Genomic DNA, 24,989 nt, shown 5'->3' with positions numbered 1-24,989 from the left:
TCCCTGGCTTCTAACCACTGGGTGCCAGTAGCACCAGCTCTCCCAGTTTTGACAATCCAAAGTGTCCTTAGATATTGCCAAACTCAGAATGTCGAAATGTAGTTACCTGTAGCTGATAACCACTGTATTAGATTATAAGGATTGCGAGTATACTATTTTTTAAGGCACTGGCCATTTAAATCCCTGGTTTTTGGTCAGTTGTAAATAGAAGTGTATGTAGTAACCTTTTGTTATGTCAGTTTGTTCAATTTTAAAGTAATGTAGTAAATCTAAAACCCACTACTTACTGTGATAGGCTAACATGCTTAAATTGCAACAGAATATGATCCTTTGATGACAGTTTTAGGACATGAAAAAGGTATTTGAAAATGCATGGGGCTGGAAAGATGACTCAGTGGTTAAGAGTGCTGGTTGCTCTTCCAGAGGTCCTGAGTTCAATTCCCAGCAACCACGTGGTGGTTCACAACCATCTGTAATGGAATCTGATGCCCTCTTCTGGACTGTAGGCACACATGCAGATGGCACTCATACATAAAATATACATAAATAATTTTTTATAAGAAAGGAAGTGCATACATCATTAGTTTTTAACCTTCTGTAATAAAAAAAATCAAGGGAAGAAATACTGACAGCTATAATCCTTAGGGCACCTATGCTTAGGCAGAACTGCAGTGCACAAGAATATGTTTCTCCTGTATTGTTTTGAATGACAAGGCCTTTCTGATAGTGCACCCAAAAGAGAGTGTTTATGCATGTTTGTGAACCTTGAGACTTTACCTCTGAAGGACCCATTGTTTTATTTTTGAGAAATTTTTTCCCACAAACACCCACTAGGGTTCACATTTGTCTTTGATTGGCCAGAATCATAATCTGTAGTCATTATTTTAAAATAAAATGACTACTAGAGGGAGGGGAGTAGAAAAGAGGTTAATGTTATCAACAAACTGCACTACAGTTTAAAATGCCAGCTGTACTGGCCTGAATGACCTTGAGGAGGACAACATACATTGTATGCTGCTCTTGTTTTGTTTTGTTTTTTGTTTTTTAAAGCAAAAGCATGTTTGTGTCAAGCAGCTGTTTCTACCTTAGAACCTCCAAGTTACCTTGAAGATTCTTTTTTTTTTTTTTCCGGTTTTTTGAGACAGGGTTTCTCTGTGTAGCTTTGCGCCTTTCCTGGAACTCACTTGGTAGTCCAGGCTGGCCTCGAACTCACAGAGATCTGCCTGGCTCTGCCTCCCGAGTGCTGGGATTAAAGGCATGCGCCACCACCGCCGGCTACCTTGAAGATTCTTTAAGAATTACATTGTGGCTGGGCTGAGGATGCCAGACACATAGATCTGTGGGCTTGGAGTGGCAGTAATACTGCTGGACATGATTTTCAGAGAGAAATGGACCAGGAGTTGCAACTCTCAGAATTATTCTTCACATGTTTTCAGAGTGTTTACAATTTCAGGACTGTGTTTTCTCCTTCCATGGTGGATGCTGAGGATCCAACTCAGGTCATTGGGCTTGCCCAGGAAGTGCTGCTACCTACTGCACTGCCTTGCTTGTGCCCCTGTGTATTTTACTTAACAACTAAAGATTCTTTTTGGAATAGAAGCCAGGAAGAAGCAGGCCTGAGCACCACACTCATGACTTGAATTATATTTCAGTAGCCTAGTCAGTGTTCCCTTTACTCTGTAGAATAACCAGGGCCATCTCGATATAGGGCTGCCAATGCTGTTAGCCAGAGGACTGGGCAGGTCCAAAAGAATAGGTTTTTTCCATAGGATGTTCTATGTTATTCAGCAGGGTATTGAATTAAGATCTGATGCCTAGTGAGGTTGCAGAGGAGGAGTCAGCATAATAATACAAGACTGTCATCAGTGTCTGGTAGCCCTGTAACAAGCAAGGATGGTGAGGGACTGGGAGTAACTGGTAGCATGTCATTGTGCAGAAACACTAGGGACAGGAGTTTTTTTGTTTCTCAGTTCATCTGACTATTGGGAATTGGGATCTTGGGGTCTATTACTGTGATGAAACACCATGATCAAAAGTAACTTAGGAAGGAAAGGGTTTTGTTTCACTTCCACTTTCACATTACAGTCTGTCTTCAAAGGAAACCAGAGCAGGAACCTGGAGGCAGGATCTGAAGTATTGATTCCTTTGCTATGTCCGGGTGGGATATCAGGGGAAAAACATCTGCGTACACTACGTTCTTATGTCTGTTAACTTTATTCCTCTAAGACAAAATTCTATCAATTCAGCTATAGCTCCACCAGGCATTCAAGACAGGAATAACTCTAGACATACCAAGCTCTATATCCGTCTACTTTATTTCTCTCGGATGAAATCCTGTCTCCATAACTGCAGATCTGTCCAGCTCCCCAGCTCATAGTCCAGCTAACGACTAACCCCTATGCTTTCAGCCTCAACTTTGTCCTCTGTATCCTCTTTCTCCATCTCTGCTGCTCTCTACTCCTGGCACTCAGAAAACTCTACTCGAGATCTGCTTACCCTCTATGGAACCTCTGTCATCCTCTCTTCTCTCTCTCCATGCTGTTCTGTCCTTGTCTACAGAAAATGCCTGCCTTTTCTTTCCCTGGGCACCTTGTTCCCTGCCTTCTCAAGAATGATGTTTGACCTCTCACCTTGATATGTAAAAACCTCTTTTGTTCTCAAAGTGCCCTGGAGAACCACTAGGCCTGAGCTTCATTAGCACAGGAAACAAAGCCAGGCATCTCCTGCCAGCTTGTCTCCTAAGCTCAGCAGGGCAGTTAGTAACTTAGTAGGTTCAGCAGGTCTGGAGAGCTGAATTGTTTACCAATTGGTCTGGGCACTGCAAGGATTTCATAGCAGAAGACAGCTGAAATATTAAAGGCTGCTTAACACCAAATATTCATAATAAATAGCTTTGCCTTTTGACAGACCCTTGGCCAGTCAAAGTTCAGCTTTAATACACAGCTAAATCTCTATGATATATTCTTGTGGCCCGCAAGACTGAAGCATGGGCTATGGGGGAATATTGTTTATTGGTTTGCTCAGCCTACTTTTTTAAACACCTCAAGACTACCTGCCAGGGGTGACACCACCCATAATGGGCTCGGCCTTCCTACATCATTCACTGATTACTGATTAAGAAAATGCCCGGCAGTCTTGCCTACAGGCCAGTCTTAGGGAGGCATTTTCTCAATTGTGTTTTTTTTCTTCTCAGATGTGTCTAGGTTTGTGTCAAGTTGACAAAAAACCAACTAGCACACACATCTTTCGCCAACGTGGTCATCATTACATACATGCTACCCTAAAGAGAAATCCAACGGCTGGGCGGTGGTGGTGCATGCCTTTAATCCCAGCACTCAGGAGGCAGAGGCAGGCGACCTCTGTGAGTTTGAGGCCAGCCTGGTCTACAGAGCGAGATCCAGGACAGGCTCCAAAGCTACAGAGAAACCCTGTCTCGAAAAACAAAAAACAAAAACAAAAACAAACAAAACCAACAACAACAAAAAGAAATCCAACGAGAGTACTGATAATTTTCTTGTGCTTTGTTGTCTGAAGAAACAACAAGGACTCACACATCATGTCTAGCCCTCTTTCCAGAAGTGCAAGGCTTCTGTGAGTCTTACCTAAGAATGTTGAGTTGAGAGCTTACATATTTACATGATACAGCCTTCATTATGAGCACCTAATTCCCCTCCTTTGTAAACCCAGAAAAAGCATGTGTTCACTATTGAAGGAAAGTACTGAGCCTTTATATCTCTTTCTTCTCTCCCTTTTTTCCTCTCCTCCTCTTTTATTTCTGCCAATTAATGTCCTTAATGATCTCATGAGTAGATGTGTGATCTCCCTGATACTGGAACCAAGATCTAGGTTCTGTATGCAACTTTTTTCTGCAATTGTTGGGTGGTAGGGTGGGAGGCCTCATTCTGTCTGCACAATTGGAGCTCTGTAGCAGGTGAGAGTCTAGGTACTCACATCAAAACTTAATATATCAGAGATTCTCTTACTTCCAAAGCATCTGAAGCCAGATGCAGACAAACAGCCCTGTGCATCTTGTCTATGCTAGAAACCTTTATACTTGCTGTGCTGTCCATGTTCACTCATATAGTACTAGTATCATGTACCTGTTTGTGTGTGTGTGATTACTCCCCAGCAGGAGAGGGAGAGTCTGAATTCTTAGGGGTGAGGTACAGACACATAGAAAAACTCTGTGGGGACCAGATGTGCAGAGGGCATGGAAGCATGAGGTCTGTGTGTCTACCACACAGTGAAGAAAACTGGGAGGACAGACTTTAGCATCCAGTCAGCAGTTTACTTTAGGAAGCCCCACTTTTAGCTGTGAGGGTTTCACATAAGTAGCAGATCATACTGTGAAATAGAGTATACTGTGCATATTGGCTTCCTTTGAAATTGTACAGTTGGTGTTGTATTTATATAGAAACATAGGAACTTTGTCTCTTTAATGGGGAGCTACGGTAGGAGTTAAGCTTTTGCATCATAGTGTGCAGTAGATAATCAGTTGAGTTTAATTTTCTTCTATCTTTTGTCATCTTTAGTTACCTTTGAGAGTGTTAATATCATTTCCTGAGTGATCTTCTTTGATCAAGTATTAATTAGAATGGAAATGATGACCTCTAGGGATATTGTGGGAGTTTCTGGGGGAAGTTACATGATGTTCTTAGGAACACCAAACTGATTCTGTGGTCCAGTACTGCAAGACCAGTCAAAATCTATCACAACTTGTTCTGGTTGTGTTCTCACATGTCATTTAAAGAAAGGGATTCAACTAAGAATGCTCCTGAGGCTGGCTTTTTGGAGCCCACTTCCTATGGTGGGACACTTCACACAGCCTTGAGGCAGGGGGAGGGGCTTGGACCTGCCTCCACTGAATGTACCAGGCTCTGCTGACTCCCTGTGGAAGGCCTTACCATCTTCTAGGAGGGAATGGGAGGTGGGTTGGGGGTGGAGTCTGGAGGGGCAGGAGGAGGGAAGAGGAGGGAAGAGGGGCATCTGTGATTGGTATGTAAAACAAATGAAAAATTTCTTAAGAAAAAAAAAAGAATGCTCCTGAATGCCAGGTATTTTTGTTTTACAACCTACTCCTTCTTCAGCCCTGGAAAGTAGGCAGCACATTCTCTTTTACAGAAGATGAACTTGAAAGGAAACTGTTAGCATTAAGGATTTACTCAAGATTCCTTGGCCCTGAGATACAGTTAGACCACATGGATGCTGAAAAGCAACCCTCAGTGCCAAAATGGCTGAGATTTTCACATAAATTGGGGTACAACCCAACAAAGGCAGTCTTACTGGCAGCTATAGAAAGAACGAGACCCTTTGGACGTTTGCAATTAAGAACTGGTGCAGAGTGAAGGCAGTTAAAGATCTGAAGAAGGCATATTTCACAGTCATCCTGGAAAATAATCAAATAGCTTCTCACACTTTGTCTTCTGAAATCTTCAGTGAAATCAGGTCTTTTTCCATGCTTATTTGTCTGTCTGTCTGGAGACAGGGTGTCATGTAATTCACACTGGCTTCAAATTTACTATGTAGGTGAAGATGACCTTGACCTTGAGTTTCGGATCCTCCTACCTCTACTTCTCAAGTGCTGGGATTACAGGCATATGCCACCACATTCTGTTGCCTTGCTTTTTAGGAGCTTTGAACTCCAGCCAATTGGGCCCTTGGAAAGGTGATTTCAGTTCCTATGCTTATACTTTGTGTTTTCTGTACTGTAGACACTGCCATTGACATGAATCTCCCTACTTATTCATAGGGTCACAGTGCAACTAGAGATATCTCAGGTCTGGGTTAATCTTTGTAGCTTTGAGCACAAATAAAATACAGACTATTGGTCAGCATTATTTTTTTTTCCATTTGTTGTTGCAGAATTTTGAAAGTTATATATTATATAAACTGCAGTGTATAGATTTTAAGGGTACCAACCAATGAATTTTGGAGGTCCATTACTCCAAAAGGTCCATTACTTTGGCCCAAGAACCCCTTTTAAGCATAGTGGTCCTCAGACTTCTAGGCCCTAGGACAGGAAGCAAAAGTTCTAAGACACAATGGGTATTATGCTAGAGGTTTGGGACAAGCTGACTGACTACATTGCTAATTTGAAAGCTAAGTTTTAAGCTCAAGGAGTGTCAGAACCTAGTTCTCAAGTGAAGCAGCATGCATGTTGGTAAGATAATGGTTATTATATTGAGGACTACCAATGCTTTCCACATACTTGATATATCCTAAGCACTTGCAAGTACATTATCATTTAAAGGCCGTATTTATACAAGGTCAAGGTAACTCATTTTTTCATATGTGAAGAAGGCTAGTTGGTCTTTCTTCTGTGTTTGCAGATTCCACATCTGAAGATTAGCTGTTCGTGGATCAGAAATGCTTAGAAGAAAAATTGCACCTATCCTGAACATATAAATAACGTTTTCTTTGTCTTTAGTCCCTAAATGATAGTTTTAAAAAAGCCAAACCAAAACAAACAACAACAACAACAAAAAACTATACAGGATTTACTTTGGTGTTTCTCCATTCTTTCAAGATCATTTTTGTGTTTATATACATTTTTTGAGACAAAATCTCACTATGTATCCCTGGCTGGCCTGAAAGTCATTGTGTAGATACAAGCTGGACTCAAACTCACAGAAATTCTCTTCAGCTGCTCAGGTGCTAGGATTAAAGATATGTGCTATCACATCTAGATTGTTTATATACATTTAAAAAACATGTATTTTAATACCTAGATATCTGTATATTCATGATAGTAATGAGTTTTGAGCTTCAATGTTCTAGGCCTGCTTCGTTCTCTCTTTTTTTCTTTTTTTGAGACAGGGTTTCTATAATAGCCCTGGTTATCCTGAAACTCGATGTGTAGACCAGGCTGGTCTTGAATTCACCTGCCTCTGCCTCCCAAGTGCTGAGATTAAAGGCATGCACCACTACACATGGCTGGCCTGCTTCATTCAAAACATAAATTTATTAAATCATCCTTGAAAGAAATATTTTTGATGGTAGTATTTATTTCTCCTCATCATTGAAAAAAAGCCAATTCAGAAGATTATAACAGGTGATAAGTGGGTTATGAGAACAATAAATAAATAAAAATATGATCTCCATGGGCTAGAGAGATGGTTCAGTCTTTAAAAGCACATATTGCTGTTACAGAGAACCAAGTTCCATTCCCAGAACCCACATTGGCTGACTCACAACTGCCTGTAACTCCAGCTCCATGGGATCTAACACCTTCTGGAATCTGTGCATCTGCTCACACGTGATGTACACTCAGCAGACACTCATGTACACATAAATAAAAATAAATATTTTTAAAAATATGGCCTCCAAGCCAGGCGGTGGTGGCACACGCCTTTAATCCCAGCACTTGGGAGGCAGAGCCAGGCGGATCTCTGAGTTCGAGGCCAGCCTGGTCTACCAAGTGAGTTCCAGGAAAGGCGCAAAACTACACAGAGAAACCCTGTCTCGAAAAAAAAAAAAAAAAAATACGGCTTCCAGATCAGCATGGTTCACTTGAACACTCACAGAACTGTAAATTCTCATGTCCTTTGACCCCCCCCCCCCGACCTGCTAAGTCAGTAACTCTTGGTTGTGAAGCCTAGCAATCCACTGTTTTGTTTTAAAGTGTGGGAGAGCAAGCCCTGGACTGTTGCAAGTGTTCTACTATTGAGCTATATATCCAGCCCTTGTTTCTTGTTTATTGCTTTTGAAACAGAGTGAGTCTGTGCAGCCTAGCCTGATCTCAGACCCACCATCTTCCTGCCTCTGTCTTCCAGTGCTGGGATTATAGGCCTGTACAACCATTCTGGGCTTGCAATCTGTTTTTAATAAGCCTTTAAGGGTTTCTGATAGAACCCCCACTCTTCAGAAAATTATCATGAGAGTTACTAAATTATTAGAAGAAATGTATTTTACTGAGGTACATATTTCAAGTAGATGCTAATTTGCTCTGCTCTGGTCAGAGAGAATATGTGTATAATCTTGCAATTCTCCTGAGGTTATTTTCTGTTTAGATATTTATTCTAAAATTAAATATCCTAGAGATGGGTAGGTAGTCCAGTGGTAGAATGTATGCCTAGTATACAAAAGGCCCTGGGCTTGATCCCCAGCACCACACACACACACACACACACACACACACACACACACACACACGATAATAATAGTAATAATAATTTTAACCATTAGTAATTAAATGGAACTAAAAGATCACAAATAAATACTAGAAATCCTGTATGATAGTCAAAGAAATAATACTCAGTAGCCAAAAGAGGTTGAAAGCAATTCATGCTTTACTGGTGATGAGAAAAGAGATGAATTTCTAACCTGAAGCCCTTTGCCCATTCCTCTAGCTCCAGTATGTGTGTGTGTGTGTGTGTGTGTGTGTGTGTGTTCTGGCACACACATACATAGAATCCATACCTTCTAAGAGTCTCTTATACCCTTTGCCATCCTCAGTTCCTAGCAAGAATTCTTCCTGGTGGCAACTTAACATAGCTCTCTAGTCCCTTGCCTTCCAGCTACCATTTCCTTTTTTCTTTCACTCTCCAATCCCCATAGTATTTGCTCCCTTTCCAGTGTCCACCAGTCCAGGCTGACTCACTTCTTGAAGTCCTGAAATTCTTTGTACCTGAATTCTGCATTTATGTAACCAGAACCCAAGAACTTGCATACTCCAGACTCGAAGACTATGTAGGAAGTCAGGAAGGTAAGGGCAGAACTCTTTTCAAGGATAGCAAAGGATACAACATGCTCATTTGTCTGACTCAGCTGGGCTCTTACAGAGCCCTTCCCTCTGAAATTTCATGGTTTGGAAATTTTGAAAGTGCCAATAACATGCTAAAATTGACTTCTCAGCATTTTCTTTTGTGTGTAAATCATACATGGGTCTGATTAAGCTCTGATTTTAATACTGGTAAGGATTATTTACTGATATCCTCATAGTGACTTTAATGGACTTGGATTTCATTTTGAAAAAAGTTGTAGTTGCTAGGAAGAAAAAAAAATCTTTTATTTCTTGCTGTTGACTTGCATCATGATCCATTGTACTAAAGCATTTATCCTAAATTATTGAAGGTATTGAGATTTAGCTCTGTGCTGAAAGAAATTGTAATGAAAAGTTTAGTGACTTTATAAAATGGCTTCTGATTTGGAGCATTGAAATGAAAACTGTGAGCTAGGAATAAGTGATATTTCTGAATGCAAGTAGTATATCTGGGTTGGGAATATAGCTCAGTGGCAGAATGCTTGGCTAGCACATGTGAAGTCCTAGATTCAGTACCCAGCATCACACCCTCACCAAAACCAATATACTCTCCTCTGTAATGAAAAAGTCTAGGTTTGGTCAAATTATTTAAGTTCACATAATAATGAAGTTCAGTGAGATTTCAGGAATTAACTTTTTTCCTTGCATATTTTCACATATGCCATTACCCAGTCTGAATTTTCCAATTTCTGCCTCTCACTGATAGGTATCTCATCTCACTTCCCTGCTCCCAGGAGAACATCAGAAACTAGAAGAAATCATACTGGATTAAGTGTCAGAGAAAAAGGATCAGAATCCTCCCACTTCATATGTGATACTGGCTGGGTCACTTGCTTTTTTAGAGTTTCCATTTCTTTAATATGGAACTATAACTCCTCTTGAAATAATGGGCGCTGGTTAGAAAGTTCTCTACATGTATCATTTCATGTAATAATGACAACACATTTATTATTGCTGGCAATTTCTTAATCCCCTTTTGAGATTAGGTCTTGCTTGTATAGCCCAGGGAAGACTTGAATTCATAATTCTCTTGCTTCAGTTTCCCAAGTGCTGGGATTATAGGCATGTACCACCACACTGACAAACAGAAATTGACCTAATTATTTTTAATATGTATTTAATGTGTATGTGTTTGTATATGCATCTGTGTGCTTGCATAAATTCCACAGTACATGTGTAAAAATCAGAGGACAATTATATATTTGTCATACTGTATGTATGTACTACCTTTGTTTAGGATATTTTGTATATTGATACATATTAAGGATATTGTTGTCATATTGCACATTGCACTATACATTTCTACTGCTGTCTAAGATATTTTGTGTATTGTCACAATTTTGAGGTCATTGTTTTTGCATTGTTTATATGAAGCCATAGTCCTTAGGTTATTTAGATAGATAAGATTTACAGATTTATATTAACCCATGACTGTCATTACTATGGTTATGTTAGTTAGGTTGTCCAGGTTTACAGATACATAGGTCAGATGGACAGGTAATCTTCAAACACTTCATAGACCTAGAGAATATGACATTTAAATAACTTAGAATTCTGTTGACGTGAGACACGATTGCTCCTGGCTACACCAATTTGATCCCGAGAGAATGTTGGGCTTTTAAGACACTCTGTTTGGAAGTTTGTCTTCTTCCCGGCGCATAATGGCCTGCTGGGCAAAGAACTGCCCTTACCTCAACTGCTGACAGTATGAATGCTGTCCTTTTTGCATGAGCTGGACACAAGGAAAAGCGACTTCTGAACTCTGCCAAGACAGGGTAAGATGGTCTTTCAAAATTCCTGCTTCTGAAAATGGTCTGTCAGACATTCTAGGCCTGTAGCCAAATTGGATGCCCCAATGGTGCTGAGAAACTTTAGGTGACTGTCCAGGCTGCCAGCTGTCTCTGTCTATTCTCGAAAGATTTCCAAAAGTTGCATGTGTGCATTTCCCGTTTTCTCCGGTATTATTATATTCCTTCTCAGGTCTTTGATGGGGTTGAAGACCTATTATAGTTACAATCTTCTCATATCTTAGCTAGAACATACTAAGTACTAGATTCAGATTCTTCAGGATAGGACAGCTTTTGGAATAACCTCTCTAACATACCATTTACTTATGTTCTGGACATCTCTGGATTTTAGTATGTGTCTCTTGTTTGATGTTCTTGTTGGTTGTAGTTCCATTTTGCTTAGGTCATTATCCGCTATTTCTCCTGGACAATATTTAATAATCATTCCTATTGTATATAGTTTTGTATTAGGTTAGAACTTTCTTATTTAGACAAAAGGGGGAGATGTAGTGGGTGGCTGTTTGAGCCATGCCCTGAAGCACCACCCCTAGTGAGGTAGCAGGTAACTGTTACACCTGCCTATGACTTTGAGGTACATTCCCCTGGGGCATGGCCACTGGGGGACCCTTAAGACCTGGAATGCATTTACACTCACTCTCCTCTCTTCGCTACCTCGTGGTTTTGGATGCTGGTACAGACCAGGGCAGAGCTCGCCAGAGAACCACGTTGGACCATGCCTCCACCCTTCCAGGATCCTGCGACAAATTCCTTTATTCTGTCTTGTGAGTTAACCCCCAAATAAATTCCTTTGATCATTAAACAGGCTCCATGGATTGCTAGTGATATAATCCCATTATAGTAGGAAGTAAGAAAGCATGTCTTAGTACCCACACTGGGTCTGGCATACAGTAGATATGCAGTACATATTACTGCTTCCCCTTCATAAGCTGAATAGTCACTTCGTATAACAATGCAATAGATCCTCTGAAGTCTACAGGAGGAAATAGGATACAGGTTCTATCCTTAAGAATCATATCTCCTGTAGTTGAAGTCCCTGAGCTCATCCCCCAGCACAAAAATCTTAAGAGAAGCTTCTATCCTGTCCAATACCCTATAAAGGGAGACAGTGAGAGGGAGCCTATGGAGGTGGAGCTTCCTGTGCTTGAGGACCTCAGAAGAGAGTGCTGGGTCTGGGGCTTGTTGGTACCATCTTGCCTAGCATGCACAGTGCCCTGGGTTTAATACCCAGCATAGCAAAAGATATTTGCCAGGTCTGTAATCCAAGCTATTCGGGAAGCTGCGACAGGAGGATTGCAAGTCCAAGGCCCTCCTGAGCAACTTAGTAAGACCCTGTATTAACATGAAGTTTTTAAAAGGAGGGCTGGGGATTTAGGTCATTGGTAGAGAGCTTGCTCTCTCATGCACAAAATGCTATTGAGTTCAATCCCCATACCACAAATAAACACCTCTTTAAAAGACAAAGGGAAGAACACCAATGCATAGTAAAGAGGACAAATGGCTGTGAGGGATACAACATTGTGACCCAGAAAGGCCTGACATTTGCCGTGTACAAATTCAGAGATCCACCTGCTTCTGCCTGCTGAGATTAAAGGCTTTGTACCACCTCACCCAGCAAGTTGGTTATTTTTAAGGACACTTGGGATACAAAGTTAGGTTGCTCAACAAATGGGAGGTTTCCATCAATGGAACATAATTATGACCCATTTATTCATCATCTTTAAGTACTTCTGATCTGCATGCTGCTGGGAACTCAGAGATGACAAGAGCTTACAGGGCAAGGGAACAATAAACAGATCCTGTTGTGTGATCATACATGAGGGAAGCACTGGAGCAAGTGATTGAGGACTCTGTAAATTTACTTGATAGCCCTTCTGCAAGGCTCTGGAGCCACAGGCAGGGCTCTACAATTGGTCTAAAATAGTGGTTCTTAATTGTGGGCCCTGGACCAATGGGATCAGCCTTACTGGGAGCTTGTTAGAAACACACTGTCTCCCTTTCCATCCCAGTCCATTGAAACTCAGGAAAGCAACCTGCTTTCTGCTTTTATAAGCCCCCTTCTCCCAGAGAACTGTTGTCTAGGATAATTCTCATGTTTGGATGCACATGAGAATCTGGCGGGGAATTTGTAAGGCACCAAGGCCCAGGCTGTGCCTGAGAATAACTGAACTAGAATCTGAAAGGAGATCCTAGCATCTGTATGGTTTTTTAAAATTCCTGCCTTAGGGTTACAATTGCTGTGATGAAACACCATGACCAAAGCAACTTGGGGAGGAAAGGGTTTATTTGGCTTATACTTCCACATCACAGTTCATTATCAAAAGAAGTTAGGACAGGAACTCATACAGGGCAGGAACCTGGAGGCAGGAGCTGATGTAGATAGAGGCCATGGAGGGGTGCTGCTAACTGGCTTGCTTCTCCTGGCTTGCTCAGCCTGCTTTCTTATAGAACCCAGGACCACCAACCTGGGGATGGCACCACCCACAATGGTCTGCCCACCTTCCCAATTAAGAAAATGCCTTACAGAGTTGCTTACAGACCAATCTTGTGGGGACATTTTCTTAATTGAGGTTCCCTCCTCTCAAATGACTGTGGTTTGTGTCAAGTTGACAACGATCCCTCACAGTTTCCCAGGTGACTCTACTGTGTAGCTAAAGGCTGGGAAGTAGTGGTCTCGTTTCCATGTGTTTAAAAGAGAGTCACAGTATAAACCAGAACCACTGTTAAGTCAGTACCCATGTAGCTACCGGGCCAGAGTTTACCTGACCCTTTATGAAGGGATATGGGAGGACTCTCCACAGAAAGTGAGGGCTTTCATTATACTTGCTCTCATACGAGCTCTTCATTCCAACCCCTAGACATTGAAGTTTCATTGCACAGACTGAGTGTAATTTAAGGTTATTTAAAAATATTCTTGTTCAGAGCCAGATGTGGTGATACATATGCCTGTAATCCCAGTAACTTAAAGGCTGAAGTAGGAGGAATGCATGATTTTGACTGAGGCCCGTCTTGGCTACATAGCAAGATCCTTTCTCAAAAAGCCAAGATAAATAATAAAATAAAATTCACTGTTCAATTAAGTTTTTAAAACAAAACAGATGGCTTCCATCAGAAACTTTGAATTTCAATAATAATTCTTACTAGTACCCTGGATAATTGACTGCTATTAACTCATTAATATTCTAGTAGAGTGCTTCATGCTAGTAAAATTTATTTCAAAATGAGTTTTAAGAATATGTTGCTGCATCTCAAAGATAACAGGAAGTTATTCCAACTAATAGTGTATCAGTGAAGTGTGGGATTATACTGTTATTTGCTTGCTTAGTATCACTTTTTTTATTTTGTATTGATTAATTGTGTTTCAGAGGCACACATTTATCTGAATGTGCCTTGGCAAGTGTTAACTACGTCTAGAATGGGAACAGGGGTATCTCTAACACAGCACCTTCTGAATAGGCTATCTCAGCTAAGGTATCCTGCTCTATCTCTTTGGGTTGGGTCCATCCCAGGGCTTCATTCTTGAACCAGATTTTTTTTTCATAGTTAAATGTCTCTATTTTGAGGTCATTGTTGATTTACATGCAGTTATGGAAAATATTACAGAGAGATCTCTAAACTATAATGCAATGTCACAACCAATGTGTTGATATTAATGCAGTCAAAATAACCTTTCTGTCACCCCAAGGACCCTCTTCCCCTCATGCCCATTATAGCTTTCTACTTCCTATTACTCCTGCCTTCATAACCCCTGATGAGCACAGTTCTGTTAGCCACCTGTTCTTATGGGGGCTTACAGGATAAAATTGTGTCTCTGGTTTTTTAAGAAGAGAGAAGAAATAAATGTTCACATGTAAAGCACAGTAGGATAGAGGATGACTGGACATGAAAACAAACTTTATGGTTTTAGATGACACAGACTTCCTTTTGGAATTAAATCCTTGAATATATCATTTCTTTAGAAAGCATTTCCTGACATTGGTGTTCATGTTAATCTCTCATGATTCCTCTGGCTTAAATTTAGCTGTTTTGTTGTTAGTTATATCTGATCAAGTCCATGGACATTTCATTTATTTTCTCTCTCTCCTTACCTTGGGATGAGTCTAGAGGTCTCTTGTCAACCTCGAGGTTTGTCAGTAGTCAAAAAGTAGAAGCTGGAGATGAGTTATTTACCTTTTCTTTAAAGGGAATGTTCTTGAAATGTTTGTACCATTAAATAGGAGAGACATATGCTGTGAGGAGGAAGGGGAGGTTGGGACCTTAAGTGTCTTACCTAGTATCATAGTTACTGTTCAGTTGCTGGGAAGAGACACCATGACGAAGGCAACTCATGAAGTATTTAATTGGGAACTTGCTTATAGTTTCAGGGGGTTAGTCCATGATCATCATGGTGGGAAGCAATGAAGCATGACACTGGATCAGTAGCTGAGAGCTTTATATCCTGACCTGCAGGCAGCAGGTAGAGAGAGAGAGACAAAGGCAGAGACAGACTGGGCCTAGTGTGGGATTTTGAAACCTCAAAGCCTGCCCCCAGTGGAAAACCTCCTCCAACAAGGCCACATCTTCTAATCCTTCCCAAACAGTTCCACTAACTGGAACCAAACATTCAAATATATGAGCCTATGGGGGCCATTCTTATTCAAACTACCACATCCAGTGAAACTTCAATCTTGATTGAACTCATATATTCTTTTTCTTCATCTGAGCCAGCATCACTAAACTTCAGGGGAGAGAATCACAGGAGTGAGCTGCCAGGCTTCTCCACCATTCCTGTGCAGTAGCGTAGCAATCCATTATGCCTATGGAGTGCCTAATGTGTGCTACGTGACCTAGGAACTGAACTCATATTTGTTTGTTTTGAGTATCAAGGATTGAATCCAGGGCCTTGTACTGCTAGGCAATCATTTCATCAATTAGTTACACCCACAGCCTAAACTTGTATTTAATTTGGATTACTTTACATTTAAATAGTTATGTGTAGTTTATGGCTACCAAATGGATAGCACAGAGATTCCAGGTTACCCATGTTAGGCTGTTTGCTATCAGTGAGGCAAAGCTGAATTGCTTGCTTAAGCCAGAAGGAACCTAAGTTGTTCCCAGAGTCCTATGGCTTTCACCCATTCTCCATCCAGATCAGTCTCTAAGATAGAGCTGAGTAAATATTTCCAAACCATTAGTCTGAGAGAGAAACAAATAATGCTCATGTCTTTACTTCTTAAGGACTGAGATTAAAGGCATGCATGTGCTACCACCCTGCCTGGCTGCAGTTGATCCATAGTAACTGCTTGATTGTCACCTCTATTATGATGAAGCTGCTGATGGTGACCATGACCCTGATCATAAACATTTTCTGGAAGAGAAATTTGTGTCTCTTATATATGTCCACAAGAGGGCAGCCTGAGACCTTGCATGTCCATGGAAAAGCCTTGTAAAGCCTCAAGGTGTTTATGGGCAGTTTCAGCTTTTTGACCACCTTTTTTTTTTTTCCCTTCTTTCCAGTTTTTCTTTTTCTAATATTTTGATAAGTCCCCAGACTTGCCTCAGATGTAAAGCAGACCTTTTATCATCAAGATTGTGGTGTGGTGTGCCAATTAAGGCTTGGGTAGGCACGTCGGTATGGGTACTGGTGGCTGCATCTGACCAGGCCTTGTGATTTTTATAGCTTCTCAGACAGAACAAAGTCATACCAGTGGAACTTGAGGTAGAGATTCAAACCTAAAAGTGTTTTAAGATAAGAAAGATCTGATGTTTTCTTCTTACTCCTCTAACACTTACTTCATGGCTTCCTTACAGCACTGTGTGTGTGTGTGTGTGTGTGTGTGTCTTGGAGACACTAGGTAAGAGGTGGTAGGTAGTTGGAACTGGGCAAACCTAGAGCTATCTCAGTTATACATAGCTCTGGAGGCTGCCAGGGAGGCCAAGTTACAGATCTGCACAGGAAAGAAGGATGGAGTAAGGGCTTCACTAATTGTATGGGAGCATGGGGCATCATGGATCTTGGAGTCTTGAAGGTAGGTGAGGTTAAAAAGACAGCAGTGGTGGTGGTGGTGGAAGAGGCGGGCAATGTAAGCTAGAAGATGTGGGGATGGTGCTGAGGTAAAATTGAAAAGGGAGTCACATTGTGGGGAGCCTTGAATGAGTTGGAGTTGGGTCTTTAAGTCCATGATGACATTCATATTGTTGACAGTCTAATAATAATTAAGAATTGACTAAAAACAAACACGGATCATGTCACTTGTAGTCAGGGGTTGTATTTTTCTTGTACTTGTCTCTTGAGCTTTAATGTACCTGATACATAATTTACACTGCAAAACCAAATTTATGTTGGAAATCATGACAACTCAATTTGTTATGTTGTCCCCCCTCCAGTACGTACACTGTAGGCCTGGCTTCCCTGACTCAAGTTTGAATAGCAAATAGAAGAGTCACTAGAAGTGCAGATTAGTATGGCAAGAAAACATACTATGAAGTTGGTATGATGTTCCCAGAGAAGAAGGGCCCAGGCACTGAGATTGTGGTTGCATTAAAAATCTTGTTTCTCCAGAATGATATGCTTAAGCCGTATATAGCTAATTTTCATGAACAACCAATAGTAACCAATTGCAATAAATTATTCTAAACTTAAATAGCCCTTATTTATTTAATCTTGAATTTAGAAAGCCCTTTAGGGCCTTGTAGAGAATGGGATGGGGATATGGAGATGCAGGGATATTTCCTGGACATATTTTTTGGTAGCTGTTACTTGTTTCATCTTAGTTGTTACCAATATTTGCATGGTAAATATGTAGGAGTATATTATATTTATTTTTTCTTTGTAGTTCTGAGATACTAAGATTGACATCAAAGCAAACTTGGAAGAACTAAAATTAAACTTGAGGGTTGCATTTTACAGTGCTCTCCTGAGGGGCTTGTATGACTTCATCACAATAGATTATTTCAGAAAATTAAATCTTTTTCTGTCGGTATAATAATTGATATCCAAAATCATATTCACCTTTTAGCTTTTCTTCTCCCCTAAATTATTCTGTACTGGACCCACAAGCCAGATTAGAATAGGACTGGTGAGCTTCTCTGAACACTGCTGGGTTTCTGTGTCAATTGCATTTCTGACCCCTCCAGGGTCAGGCCTTGTGACAAGAATTAACTAAATGGTTGTCAGCACCACTGCACCACTCATTGGCAAGCACATGTGGAAGCCATGACTGCTGCCCCTGCGTTGTTAGGGCTGGCTGAGAATGTGTGATGGGAAGTGAGTTCCTTGAAATGAATTGGTGGCAATGGATAACACATGTGTATATCCATGCCCAGGGCCATATAACCAACCATCTCTAGCAATCATATTTTTTTGTCTCGTAGGCATGGATGGATTTTTAAAATCAGATGAGAGACAAAGATTAGCCAAAGAGAGACGAGAAGAAAGAGAAAAATGTCTGGGTAAGTTGTATACTTGGGCTGCTGAAGTCCAAGAAAGTATAAATGAGGTAGTGTCATTTCTGAGGTCCTTAGAAATCTGTGAATGAATGGCAAGAGAACTAAGACTTGGTAGAGAAGTTTAGAGAATTGAGGGTGAACTCACACAGTGACTGGCAGTGATCACAAACACTGCATAATTCTCTGAACAGTTCATTTACTCAGCAGATATGGGACCTCCACTATGTCCTACACAGTATCCTTGGAGCTGTGGACAACAATTGCTTCCACTAGGGCTGGAGAGATGTTTCAGTGGTTAACAGGACTGGCTGCTCTTCTAAAGAACACAGGCTTGATTCCCAGCACACACATTTCAGCTCACAACTGTCTGTAACTCCAGTCCTAGGGGGTCCAATGCCCTCTTCTGGTCTCACTGGACACTGCACACACATGGTGCAATACATACATGCAGGCAAAATACCCATACACATAAACACAACAAAATAATTGCTTCCTCTGATCTGAGGAAAGACCTGATGCCCTCTGGTATCTGCTATGTGTGTCCACCTTCTCTTTTGGTATCTAGAAGGGCCATCCTCAAGAGAACTTAGAAAACAGACACTCATTTTCTGCATTACAACAGTATGTCCAGTTGAGAAAGGCTTTTATTATTTATTTATTTATTTATTTGCTTGCTTGCTTATCTATCTATCTATCTATCTATCTATCTATCTATGTATCTATCTATTTATTGTTTTTTCGAGACAGGGTTTCTCTGTGTAGTTTTGGTGCCTATCCTGGAGCTCGCTCTGTAGACCAAGCTGGCCTCGAACTCACAGAGCTCTGCCTGGCTCTGCCTCCCTGAGTACTGGGATTAAAGGAGCGTGCCACCACCACCCAGCCGGCTTTTATTTTACTTTATTTTTAAATTTATTTATTTATTTATTTATTTATTTATTTATTTATTTATTTATTTATTTATATTTTTCGAGACAGGGTTTCTCTGTGTAATTTTGCGCCTTTCCTGGAACTCCCTCTGTAGTCCAGGCTGGCCTCGAACTCACAGAGATCTGTCTGCCTCTGCCTCCTGAGTGCTGGCGGCTTTTATTTTTTTAACCTCTTGTTGGCTATAGAGACCACCATGGAGTGATGTGAGGCAGGTAGATGATAATTTTCCCCATTGAATTAAGGTCAACACGAAGCTTTTGGATTCTTGTTTGGACTCCTGGGCAGTTCAGGCACTGCTTCCTCCAGGGAACCTTCCCCTAGCCTGGCTAAGTAGAGGTAAGGACTTCTTAGTAAATGGCTTTATGGGAAGAACAGGCTTTGTGTATCTTTAATGCTTTGCCCAGATCACTGTACATGTTCATTTAACATGTTTTTGATCGAACATACCCTTAAACTATCATTATAATAGACACTGTATGACTTAGCTGTTGTATACAAGTTTGACTTAATGATAGCAATAATAGCCATAACTCCTATGTGTAGAAACATTACTTTGTGTTTTCCATACATCGTATCATTTTCTTCAGCATATTGTTATTATTGTCTCTGTGTAACTGAGAAGGAAACCATGGCAGAGAGATAACATAGTTGGCATGCCCTATACCACTTAACTAGTGACAGAGATAACAGAACAGTTACTCTCAATCATTGCATCCTAGGATTTCACCAGATTATCATTTCTGTGTTCTTGGTCTCAATCCAACCTGCATGAGGAGCTCTTGGAATGACAGTTATGCTTCCATTCCTCAGCTGCCCGGGAACAGCAGATCTTAGAGAAACAGAAAAGAGCCAAGCTTCAGTATGAGAAACAAATTGAGGAGCGATGGAGAAAACTTGAGGAGCAGCGTCAGCGGGAGGATCAGAAGAGGGCTGCAGTGGAAGAGAAGAGAAAGCAGAAGCTCCGGGAAGAGGAGGTGAGGTCCTAGGAGCTTCCTACCCCTGCTGGCTCAGTGACTCACATAGGGCAAAAGTGTTCAGGGCATTTGGTGTACTGTCCAAGTATCAGCTATGAGAAAGACCCACTCCCAAATCTTGCCTGATGACTTAGCATGCCACCTTTCAGCACCACAGTACAATGAATTTATGGGCATAACACTGGCAGAGTTGCAAAGAAACTTAGCCATTTGATTCACGTTTGCTGTATAACACGGAGCAAAATGCTAAGTCATCAGGCAAGATTTGATGGTTTCCAAGGCTTCTTCCAAACATAACCTTTTCTGACTAAATTAAGACACACGGGGCCTTGTGGCCTGGTTTTGAGTGATAGAAAACTGAGTATTACAGCCAGGAGGAGATCTATGCTTCTAGAACAGACCAAGGCCAATGAATAAGATGATCCTGTTTATGTACTGCTTGAAAACTATTCTATGTTTGAATACAAAGATGCTAGTGTATTTAAATTTTAATGTAGGTCCTTACTTTAATCATCCTTTCCAGTTACTTTTAAAAAAATGGAGTGCAGTTTGCAATGTGGAGTCCATTATTACTAAACTTTGGAAGTGTATTTAGGAAGCATATTTGAGTTATAGATTTTCTTAACAAGTATATTTTAAGAATGTAATCATACCCTTGTATCAGGTGATCATTTTTTATTCATAAGGTATAATGACTCGTCTTTTAGTATGAACAATGTAGCAGTTTGTCAGTTTCCAACAGTATAGAATACTTAGACTTTTTATTATAAATTTAGTGTTTCTTAAAGTCTTTGCTTATTATTATATATATTCACTTATTTTTTATAATAAAATATAATAAGACAAAATAAAAACTAACACATCCAAGTTAGACAAGACAAACAAACAGAAGTAAAAGAGCCCAAGAGAAGGAACAAGAATCAGAGACCCACTCATTTGAACACTCAAGAATTTCATAAAAAACACTAAACTGGGAACTGTATTATATACACAGAGGACCTGGTGCAGACTTGTGCAGGGCCTGTGCATACTGCCTCAGTTTCTGTGAGTTCATATGAGCTTTGATCATGTTGATTTAGAGGGCCTTGTTTTCTTGGTGTCTACCATCCTCTCTGGCTCTTAACACTTTCTACCTCCTCTTCCATGGGGTTTCCTAAGCCCTGAGGGCACGGACTTGATGGAGACATCTCATTTAGGGTTGAACATTCCAAGGTCTCTCACTTTCTGCATAATGTCTGGCTGTGAGTCTCTATTTCTTCCTATCAGTTGCAGGAGGAAGCATCTCTGATGATGGCTGAGCAAGGCACTGACTGATCTCTGGGTACAGCAGCTTGTCATCAGGAGTCATTTTATTGCTACATATTTTGTTTATTTGTTTTGTTTTTAGAACAGTATTATTTGGTTTTCCCCTAGGTTCCTAGACTATCTAGTCTCAGGTCTTGGTCACCCAAGGAGTATGGGTTCTATTTTGTGGATTGGGCCTTAAATCAAATCAGATATTGGTTGGTTACTCCCACAAGCTTTGTATCATCATTTCCCTAGTATATTTGCAAGCAGGACACCATTGTAGATCAAAGGGTTTGTGGCTAACTTGGTGTTTACGGTTCTCTTTTGGTAGCATGCAAAGTACCTTTCTATATCAAGAATTTAGTGGTAAAGGCTCTATGTGGGTACCAGCTCGACTTCTCCATCTTCAATGATTTGTGTATCTTCAGCAGTGGGACCTAGCTGTCAGTTTGTGGATAGCAACCTATATTTTGGCAACAGCCTGGGTTGTATAGGGATTCCCACAAGACTCCTGTGTCTAACAGCTCAATTAGATGTAACCCAATTCCAGTACTGGAAGCTTCATTTGGTGACCACACATGTCCAGTTGGGACTTTTGTCTACCCCATTATTTGGTGATTTCATTTAGATCACCTTCATATATACATATATTTTAGGAAGCTTCTACTGTGTTAGGTTTCCATATGACCCCTCAAATGCTCCTTAATTTTAGCTGTCTCTCCCCATATTCCCTTTCTCATCCCTCTCTTCCCTCCTGCTCCTGACTTGATCCTCCTATTCCAGTCCACCCATCCATCCATAACTATTTATTCTATTTTCCTTTCCTAATGAGATCTATCTGTGCCCCCTAGTCACTTACTCTGTACCTAACCTCTGTGGTTTTACAGATTGTAGTTTGGTTATCATTGACTTAATGACTATTATCCACATATAAGTGAATATAATACTATATTTGTCTTTCTGGATCTGGGATAACTCACTCGGGATGTTTTCCCCCCTAGTTCTATCCATTTACCTGTGAATTTCATGACTTCATTTTTGTTACCTTCTGAGTAATACTCCATTGTGTAAATGTACCACATTTTCTTTATCCATTCTTGTTGAGGGCCATCTAGGTTGTTTCCAGTTTCTGGCTGTTACGAAGAGAGCAACAATGAACATGGATGAGCAAGTATCCTTGTGGTAGGATGAAGCATCCTTTGGGTATGTGCCTAAGAGTGGTAGAGCTGGATCTTGAGGTAGCTCAATTCCCACCTTTCTGAGGAACCACCATATTGATTTCCATGGTGGTTATACAAGTTTCCACTCCCACCAGCAATGAAGGAGTCTTCCCCTTGTTCCACATCCTTTCCAGCATGAGCTGTCACTTATTTTATTGATCTTAGCCATTCTGATGGATGTAAGATAGAATCTCAAAGTAGTTTTGATTTGCATTTCCCTAATGGCTAAACATTTCTTTAAGCATTTCTCAGCCATTTGAGTTTACTCTTTTGAAAATTCTCTCTTTAGATCTGCACACCATTTTTAAAATTGGGTTAATTCTTTTCTTGATATCTAGTTTTCAGATTTCTATATGTATTTTGGATATGAGCCCTCTATCAGATGTGTAGTTGGTAAAAATATTTTTCCATTCTGTAGGCTGCAACTTTGAATGACAGTGTTATTTGCTGTGCAGAAGCTTTTCAGTTTCATGAGGTCCATTTATTTATTTATTTATTTATTTGTTTGTTTGTTGTTTTTACATCCCAACTGCAGTTTCCCCTCCCTCCTCTCCTCTCAAGTCCCTGCCTCCCCTCCCCATCCATCCACTCCTTCTCCTCCTCTGTTTCTCTTCAGAAAAGGGAAGACCTCCCATGGATATCAATGAGCCATGATATATCAAGTTGCAGTGAGACTAGACACCTCCTCTCCTATTAACGCTAGATGAGGCAACCCAGTAGGAGGAAAGGATCCCAAAAGCAGGCAACAGAGTCAGAAACAGCCCCTGTTCCCACTGTTAGGAGTCCCACAAGAAGACCAAGTTACACAACTGTAACATATATGCAGAGCGCCTAGGTCAGTCCCATGCAGGCTCCCTGGTTGTCGGTTCAGTCTTTGTGACCTCCTGTGAGTCCAGGTTAGTTGATTCTGTGGGTTTTCTTATGATACCCTTGATCCCTCTGGCTCCTACAGATCTTCTTCCCTCTCTTCTGCAGGATTCCCTGAGCTCAGCCTAATGTTTGACTGTGGGTCTGCATCTGTTTCCATCAGTTGCTAAGGGAAGCCTCTCTGATGACAGCTGGTTAGGCACCCATCTATGAGTATAACAGAGTATCATTAGGAATCATTTCATTGACTTTTTTGGTTTTGGTTCTATCCCAGGTGCTTGGTTCTATCCTAGGTCTCTGGGCTATCCAGCCTCTGAGTCCTAGCCCTCCAGGCAATGTCAGGGGTGAACTTCCTCTGGTATGGATCTCAAGCTGGAACAGTCATTGGTTCGCCACTCTTACAATTGAAGGTTTTGTGGCTGGATTATTGTCCCTGTCCTTCCATTGGAAGTCTTGCCTGGCAACAGGAGATGGCCAGTTCAGACTCTGTATCCCCCATTGCTAGGAGTCTTAGCTAGGGTCATCCTCATTGATTCCTGAGAGTTTCCATTGCACTGGGTTTCTAGCTCTTCTCAGAGATGCCCCCAGATTCCAATTGTCTTTCCTAGTACTCTCTCCCTCCATCTTCCACCCACCTGATCTCTCCTGTTCTCATCCTCACCCTAGCATCCAGACCCCTTGTTGATCTTTGTGCCTGAACTCTTAGTTCCGTTCAGAAAGTCCTCTTCTGTGCCAGTGCGTTCAAGGCTATCCTCCACTTTCTCTTCTATCAGATTCAGTTTATCTGGTTTTATGTTGAGGTCTTTGATCCATTTGGACTTGATTTTTGTTCAAGGGGATATGGATGGATCTATTTTCATTCTTCTACATTCAGACATCCAGTTTGACCAGCATCATTTGTTGAAGATACCGTCTTTTTTCAGGTATGTGTTTGTAGCTTCTTTATCAAAAACCAGTTGTTCCTGGGTGTGTGAATTTATGTCTGGGTCTTCAATTTAATTCCATTGATTGACATGTCTCTTTTTGTGCCAATACCATGGTGTTTTTATTACTGTATCTCTGTAGTACAGCTTGAAATTGGGGATAGAGATACCTCCCACAGTTCTTTTATTATTCAGTATTACTTTAGATATCCTGAGTTTTTTGTGTTTCCATGTGAAGCTATAAAAAAATGTCCTTTCAAAATCTGTTGGAATTGTGATGGAATTAATTGACTTGCTAGATTGCTTTCAGTAGGATGGCTGTTTTTACTATATTAATCCTACTGATCCATGAGCATGGGAAATCTTTCCATCTTCTGATATCTTCAGTTTATTTTTTCAGTGACTTGCAGTTTTTATTATACAAGTCTTTACTTGCCTGAGTTACCCCAAGGCATTTTTTATTATTTGAGGCTATTGTGAAAGGTGTTGTTTTCCTGATTTCTGTTTGCCATTTATATATAGGAGGGCTACTAATTTTTGTGAGTTAATTTTGTATCCAGCTACTCTGCTGAAAATGCTTATCAGATATAGGCATTTCCTGGTGGAATTTTTAGATTCACTTATGTATACTATTATATCATCTGCAAATAAAGATACTTTGATGTCTTCCTTTCTAATTTGTATCCCCTTGATCTCCTTAAGTTTGTCTTACTGCTCTAGATAAGACTTCAAGTTCTATACTGAATAGATATGGAGAGAGAGGACAGCCTTGTCTTGTTCCTGATTTTAGTGGAATT

The 24,989-nt window shown here is 40.7% G+C and overlaps 1 protein-coding gene across 3 annotated transcripts in view; it reads left to right on the top strand.

The window, feature by feature from the left end:
• Map7d2 (MAP7 domain containing 2) overlaps positions 1 to 24,989 on the top strand; it is a 126,249-nt gene that overhangs the window by 33,066 nt on the left and 68,194 nt on the right. For all 3 annotated transcript variants that reach the window (XM_059249945.1, XM_059249943.1, XM_059249944.1), the window contains exons 2-3: positions 17,920 to 17,997; positions 19,732 to 19,895. In XM_059249945.1, the coding sequence (XP_059105928.1) occupies positions 17,920 to 17,997; positions 19,732 to 19,895 (242 nt within the window). The remainder of the gene's footprint in view (positions 1 to 17,919; positions 17,998 to 19,731; positions 19,896 to 24,989) is intronic.

This window comes from Peromyscus eremicus, chromosome X (assembly GCF_949786415.1).
Source record: "Peromyscus eremicus chromosome X, PerEre_H2_v1, whole genome shotgun sequence".
NCBI classification, from domain to species: domain Eukaryota; kingdom Metazoa; phylum Chordata; class Mammalia; order Rodentia; family Cricetidae; genus Peromyscus; species Peromyscus eremicus.
The sequence above is the reverse complement of the archived record's forward strand: the minus strand, read 5'-3'. Positions and strand labels throughout refer to the sequence as shown.